Source organism: Aspergillus nomiae (assembly GCF_001204775.2).
Source record: "Aspergillus nomiae NRRL 13137 chromosome Unknown contig00725, whole genome shotgun sequence".
NCBI classification, from domain to species: Eukaryota; Fungi; Ascomycota; class Eurotiomycetes; order Eurotiales; family Aspergillaceae; genus Aspergillus; species Aspergillus nomiae.
Window position 1 is genome coordinate 1 of NW_015378780.1, and position 6,929 is coordinate 6,929.

A 6,929-nucleotide genomic window follows, 5' to 3' on the forward strand; every position below is an offset into this window, starting at 1 on the left:
AACAAAAAAAAAAAAACGTAAAAAAGTTCCGCGTAACTGATTTCGTGACGCTGCAACTAGCCGTCTTCCTCACATTGACCGTGTCGCCTTTTCATTTCCGTCCTTTTTATTCGCAACACCCATTACACAGGGGCTCCATTGTCATGCCACCACCATTCCAGTTCCGCGGCAATGACCGGCGGTCACAGAATCACCAACCCAAGCCTGAATTCACATTTCGCTATTCGCGACCCCCCACGTCCGAGCGGCCGCTCCTCCGATCGAAAAGAGAAACTACGCCAGAGCTTTTGGTTGCCCCGGAAAATGGCGATGATAAACCTGCACTGAAGTTTGCGCCTCTGGAGAGCCTCAGCGATAGTGAGGAAGCTGACATGGACGTGTCCTCCGATGAGAATGACGACGAGTCGCGTCCTCGCAAGAAACGCGCTCTCGAGTCGAACTGCAACACCCCTGCCTCAGCGCCCACACCACCCCCGCGCCCAAGTGGTCTAACCCAGATCCATATACAGTTCTACCGCCACCAGATGAAACTCAGTCAAAGAGAGTGGACGTGGTCAAGCTGATCCGGAAGGCTCGGCTAGCTGCGAGCGCGCAACCAGCGAAAACGGATGCAGTAGCAGACAACGAAGACTTCATTTCGCTAGGGGGCCTGGTGGACGAGGAAGAAAGCAAATACCAGCCTCCGCAGGACGCGCCCATGGGCCCAAGGAGCCAAATGCAAGGAAGAGATTCCGCGATTGGAAGCCGGAAGAGAACACATGACGATGAATTAAAGGGTGTTTCAAAGAAGACGGGCAAGCCTCTGAATAAGTATTACTCGGATGGCTCAATCATTGACGAGTGGAGAGTGCGCCCGTCGGAGACTGGCGCGCCTTGGTTCAACCATATGACGCCTACATTGCACTTGGGTACAAGGTCGGTCCTAACCAGCATACTCTACCCCAATATATCAGTCGCATCCTAACAAACTAGCACAGGCTGCACAACGAAATTCTGTCCTTTTATCATTGGGTGAAACCAGTGCAATACGAACAGATTGTCCGAGCGGACTTGATTGAACGACTCCAGACTGCCTTTCAAAGCAGATACTATGGCGTGCAGCTTCGTGCATTTGGTTCGTTCGCCTCAGGGTTATACCTTCCAACTGCCGATATAGATCTAGTTCTGCTTTCCTCCAACTTCATGCGTCATGGTATCAAAACGTTTGGTGAACGAAAGGGGCAGATTTACGCCTTCTCTGCATTCCTCCGGAATTTAGACATCGCTGTACCCGGTTCAATAGAGACAATCGCGCATGCTCGAGTTCCCATCCTGAAGTTTGTGGATAAAATGACTGGCCTCAGAGTGGACTTATCGTTCGACAACGATAGCGGACTGGTCGCCAACAACACTTTTCAGCAATGGAAGTTTGAATATCCGGCCATGCCCGTTATTGTTTCAGTGATTAAACAATTTTTGTTGCTTCGAGGGCTGAACGAAGTCCCTTGTGGCGGCTTGGGAGGATTCTCTATCACCTGTCTTGTGACAAGCCTTCTACAGCACCTTCCACATGGCCCTACGTCGCAAAATCTAGGCAGTGTCCTCATGGATTTCTTCGAATTTTATGGTCATGACTTTGACTATGAAACGGTTGGTATACGGATGGATCCGCCAGGCTATTTCAACAAGGTAAGCAAGAGTCCTAAACGTTCCATTGTAAGAACGTTTCATGGCTGACTTCTCTTTGACAGAGAGTGTACAAAGTCTACCGGGACAACAAGGATGCGCGCCTCTCGATCGAGGATCCAAATAACGCCGACAACGATGTTTCCGGAGGAACACGCGAAATAGCTTTGGTTTTCAAATCATTTAGGGATGCGTATCGCCTTTTGAAAAGCCGCATGGTTTCGATGGCTATGGCAGGAGACCAACAAAACAGCATTTTAGAATCCATTATCGCAGCAAACTATGATGAATACACCGAGCAAAGATGGCAGCTGCGCCAAGTCTTCCAGACACACCCCAGATTCGCTCAGTATCAAGCTCCACCCTCGCCTCCTCCACCTCCTCAAAGCCCTCCACCGGCGGATTCGGCTCCTCCTCCACCATTGCCGCTCAACTCTCCACCTCCCTCCCAGGAGCCCAAGGAGAAGTTAACCAAGCTACAAAGGAAACAGCAAGCCTCGCGGGAACGTGCCGCGCGTCTGAAGCGATTGCGGCCCGACTTGACTTCCGTTCCCGATTCTATCACCAATGAACAAGCCTTGATTGTCGGCGGCTATAAAAGCCAGTCTGACATGGACAAAGATCTCGCCACCCGCGAGAAAGAAATGAAGTAGTGAGCCGAGACCAATGGCATTCGTGGAGTGTCGAGTTATGTACAAATACTTTCTTCTCTGGGCGCATATATGTCCAGGACCGTTTCCGTCCTATTCATATAGGATCACTTCTCTGTTCACGTTTTATCATGCGTATTGCTTTTAACGTCAGATACCCATTATCATGAGCGTGTGAGATTCGTTGGGTGGACCGTTTTTGTTATCATTACTGAGCAATTCTAAGCTTCTGACAGCGCTGCAGCATCGCCTTGTCTATCTTCAGTTTCCTAACTTTCCACGGTCATGACGATGACGAAAGGTCCCTCCAAAGCTCATTTCTTGCGTAAAGACCGGTTGGTTATCTCTCCTATCCATACCTGGCGCCCCTTCACTACTCATGTAGACTCTTTCTAAACCCCAGCTAACTGTCTCGCAGGTCCATGGTCCGTGTCACCCGCTGCAAGCGTTTCGGATTCAGGTAATTCTCCAGAAGACCAAGCTTGCTCATTCCTGCCTTGGCAGGCAGTAGATGAAAACAGACCCAGAATCAGAAATTGATAGTAAAAATCAATCCAATTTGGTACAGTGATGGCAGGTTTTCCTGTCGCTGTTCTTTTCCTTTCCACCTCCTTCTCATCAAGGAAGCGCTATATGCGATTGCTTGGAGAGGATGATTCGGTTTGGAGTCGGTATCTCAATGAGGTAAGGTTTATCAATATATATATATCTGTGTGTGTATATTAATTTATACTTCTATCCCACAAGTAAAAATAAAGTGTTGGTTCTTTTTTGCAATTTTTTTTTTTTTTTTGTTTATCATACTTTCTTTTTTTCTCTATGCTTAGAATTGCTTCCAGAAGATATATATTTAGATTTAGAAGATTCAGGGCGTGTACTTCATGTCGTGGCTAAGTCTATTTTGATTTGGCAAAACAGATCACTCATAAAGGCCACATAGTCATAAGGATAATTCTTTTCAATCATCAATGGGGAAGGAGAAACAAACAAAAAGTCACCTTCCCCGGTCTATATTGGAGCAAAACATTTACAATCCATATTTACAACGCAACATCCGAAGGGGCTGCATCGACGGGTATCTTCGTATCTACCGCATCCAAGGGTGGAGTGATCATTGTCGGACCATCCCTGGTAGCAGGAGCTGCCGTTTCCTGCCCTGCGGAAGTGAGTCCAGCCAATTCCTTTTTCAAGGCGAGATGCTCGGCCGACAAAGTGTTGACGAAATCCGTTCCAGGACTTGGCCAGACAAAATCCACCCATTCGGAGCCGAGGATCGCCTGGATTTCCTGGGCAAGGGATATGATGCGGTGACGACGGGAGTCTGACCACGCGCGGTCGGTGATGATCCCCTCTGAGGGGGTGAGGATTGTAGGAGCTTGGAGAGCTGAAGGGACGGCGGCCGGTCTGGATTGGGTATTGCCGGTTTCGGTGCCTTCGTCGTCGTCTTTGTTCTCCAGACCCTCGATGATACTGTGCCAAACTCGGAGCGTCTCGTGCAGTTCGTCCAAGTTGCTCACGCCCATCACACTGACGCCGAGTCGCTCGCCGGTTCCCAAGTTCACAACAGAGAGAAAGCCCGGATCTGCGTCCGCAGACCGAGCCAGAGGCGGCCCCAGAGCACCTGCCTTAGCGCCCTCGCGGAGCCACGACTCGAGTGCAAACCGGATGGCAATCACCTCGATCTTCTCGCCCTGAGTATCGGCCCATTCCGCAGCGCGGTGAATTGCGCTTCTCAACCCGTTCGGGGCGGGGTGGAAGTCTCCCATACTACCAATTGGTACACCTGAGCGACGCAACAGACCCATTCCCAGCGGGGAAGCGTTGGGAACCACGTCGACACCGGCAGCCACGAGACGGGGCAGAGCTTCAGTGAGCAGCCGGGTGTTTTGCAGAGTGAAATTGGCATAAGACATAACGATGTCGAGCGGTTCGCCCGTCTCCCGTAGGACCAGTTCTGCGAGATCGCTCAGTACATCAACGGGGTATCCTGATATACCCACGTAGTGAATGGTCCCCTCTGTGTCACGGATGCGGCGCAGTTCCCGGACAGCCTCCAGCACCTCTTGTGGCGAGACAAATTCGACATCATGGCAGTAGACTACGTCGAGGTAGTCGGTGTGGAGACGACGAAGACTGCGCTGAACGCTATAGCGCACCCATTCCGGGGAGTAGTCGAAGGAAGAGGACGCGACTCGACCGACTTTTGTGAGCAAGCGGTATGTATAGCGGGGGAAGTTAGACTGGACGAAATCGGTGGCCAGCGCTCGGCCGAGGAGTTCCTCCGCGGGGCCGTAGTAGGGCGATGTGTCGAAAGCACGGACTCCACTCGTGAGAGCACGATGGACCAATTCTGTAGTCGGGAGGGCGTAGGGATCAGGGTTGTACTGCGAGTTGAATGTCGCAGTGCCCATGACCAGTGGCGGCAAATTCGCCGACAGCGGAACTGAGGGGCGGCCCATTGTCGCAGTCAAAGAAAAGTTCGGCGAGGAACTCAAACGGAGTTGAGCAAGGGTGAACTACTCCGTAAACATCGACTGTATGTAGAACCGAGCGAGAGAGGGGAGGTTAAAGGAGGGGCAATAGGCGTTGATAAGCGATCGGAAGTCTAGACAGTGGCCCGACTTTTTTATTGGATTTCTAACCATCGGCGCGGAACCTCCGCTCGGGATGGCGCCATAGCTGAAACCCCATGGGCTCTCGGAGATGTATTGTCACAAAGGGGAGGGGCTGCAGCTTGGAAGACCCCAGAAAATTACACGGGGTACAGACCCCCACCAAATGAGAGCGGTGCTGTCTGGTTTGCGTGGCTTCGGTGGTTAGGATGGCTATCTCGGGTGTTCCTGATTCTCTCGGCTCAAGGCGGTGATCAACGTTCGGCGGGATTGACTTTCACCTTTTCTTTTGCTTTTTCTTCTTGTCCCTTTTTTGCCCCTCGAACTCTAACGTCTTATGTAAGCTCAACGGTCTTCCTGCGAGGAGACTTGACTCTTTTATTCTCAAGAGGTGGTTCACAACGTCGATTGAATACATGGCGGTTGCATTTATACACACTTTCATCGTCGCCTCCAGACTGAGGGCATAGAATGGTTCCTTATAAGTACATGAGACAACGCTGTCTCGAGAACACAAGAGTGGAGTAGAGGTCATAATCAAAAGGAGCAACATGGAGGATCAAAGACAAATAGATAGATATGGCGAGTACAGGAGATGGGGTCCCGATCCCGTAACTGTCCTCATCAGAATCCGATCCATCTAGAGCCCCAGGCCTTCCAACAAATAGTATACACAAGAGGATATAATCCGAATGAGATAGGCAGGGATGCATAGGATGACAGAGTTCGGCTTCGTAGGTATGCGGATTCAACCACCTCCGATTCCGTCTCTAATGTCCTCCTCCACTGTTATCTGACCTGGAGTATAAAGAACGGGGGAATTAGAAAACAAATCTAGAACTCTCTCCAACCCAGATGTTGGAATCACCAAAACGCCATGCTATGCTGCAAAAACCGAGAGGGAATATGGAATAAGTCGATGGAGTTTATAGGTTTTCTTTCGGTCTCTCGTATATGCTCGATACGGTCGCCTCGACCGTGGAGGGCGTTCGTTTTAGTCGACCCGAGATTTGGAAGGCGTCCTTGAAAGCAGTCGCGAAGTATTCCATCTCGACGGACTCCAGCGCCCAGGATTCATCGGTCAATCCTTAATCCTTGTAAACCTTGGGCTTCCAGCCTTCGCGTAATTCTTTCTCTTGGGCAGCCTTCTGTTCAGCCTGGCGGAGTTCCATCTCTATCCTTTCCCGCGCACGAAGAATCTTGCTCTGAAGGTAGAAACTGCCTCCCTTCTGTGGGTCGTTCAAATCGAATAGCTTCTTGAACCGTTCCATCACATGTTCCAAGTTGGTCTCACCACCCTGGGGAGGCTTGACATTGAGAATTTTGCAAGCCTCATCGAGGGTCAAACCGGATGAGGAGAAGCTGCTTCCACCCTTGCCTTGGACTGCTTTGTACTTGCCGGTAGCGGAAGCCTGCTTGTAGGCCTCAGCAAAGGCGCGACCGAAGACTCGGGCGCCCGTAACAACGACCTGGGAAACGAGACGGTGGGCCTGATAGAAACGGGGGAGTCCGTCAGTGAGCTGGATCCAAAGGGCGTTGAGGAAAAGCAAGCAGTCAAATCGTAGATAGACATGGACGACTTACCATGGTGGCTAATGGCGGGTGGAATGGTAGTTCTTTGAACCCAGGAAACGGACACAGGACACAAAGGCAAGGAGATGCGACAAAAAGCAAGTCTGCGATCGCGGTAAGATACACGCAAAGCAGGCAAGGGTTGCGTTTCTGGCGGTCTGGGGCAGATCAAGAAAGGTTGGATGGCGATGGAAACAGACGGAGGTTTGAAGCCGCAACGGCAATGGAAAAATTTCGGTGGCGGTATTGTCCCCGTACCTGATACCGCCATCGGGGTCGGGACCAGCGACGGCTGTAATTTTCCATGACTGGTTGGGGCGACTTCGGAACGGTCCCTTTACTTACAGCTGTATGTAAGTAAGTACATCCATCCATTCAAGAGTTGATTACAGTACCTTGGGACGGTTTGTCGGCTGTTTCTATATACAGA

At 50.9% G+C, this 6,929-nt stretch overlaps 3 protein-coding genes across 3 annotated transcripts; 1 reads left to right on the forward strand and 2 right to left on the reverse strand.

Annotated features, from left to right (window-relative positions):
- Nucleotides 1-143: 143 nt before the first annotated feature.
- On the forward strand, nt 144-2,318 carry ANOM_011660 (putative topoisomerase family protein TRF4; the record flags this gene model as incomplete). The annotated part of the gene is made up of 4 exons (XM_015556916.1): nt 144-403; nt 460-915; nt 978-1,668; nt 1,731-2,318. The coding sequence occupies 4 exons, from the start codon at nt 144-146 to the stop codon at nt 2,316-2,318; spliced, it is 1,995 nt and encodes a 664-aa protein (XP_015400962.1).
- Nucleotides 2,319-3,355: 1,037 nt separating this feature from the next.
- ANOM_011661 (D-arabinose 1-dehydrogenase (NAD(P)(+)) ARA2) lies at nt 3,356-4,774 on the reverse strand (the record flags this gene model as incomplete). The annotated part of the gene is made up of 1 exon (XM_015556917.1): nt 3,356-4,774. One exon carries the CDS (start codon nt 4,772-4,774, stop codon nt 3,356-3,358), a length of 1,419 nt encoding a protein of 472 aa, XP_015400961.1.
- A 1,241-nt stretch (nt 4,775-6,015) lies between these two features.
- On the reverse strand, nt 6,016-6,514 carry ANOM_011662 (import motor complex subunit PAM16; the record flags this gene model as incomplete). Its single annotated transcript, XM_015556918.1, has 2 exons — nt 6,016-6,447; nt 6,512-6,514. 2 exons carry the CDS (start codon nt 6,512-6,514, stop codon nt 6,016-6,018), a joined length of 435 nt encoding a protein of 144 aa, XP_015400963.1.
- Between the last annotated feature and the right edge of the window lie 415 nt (nt 6,515-6,929).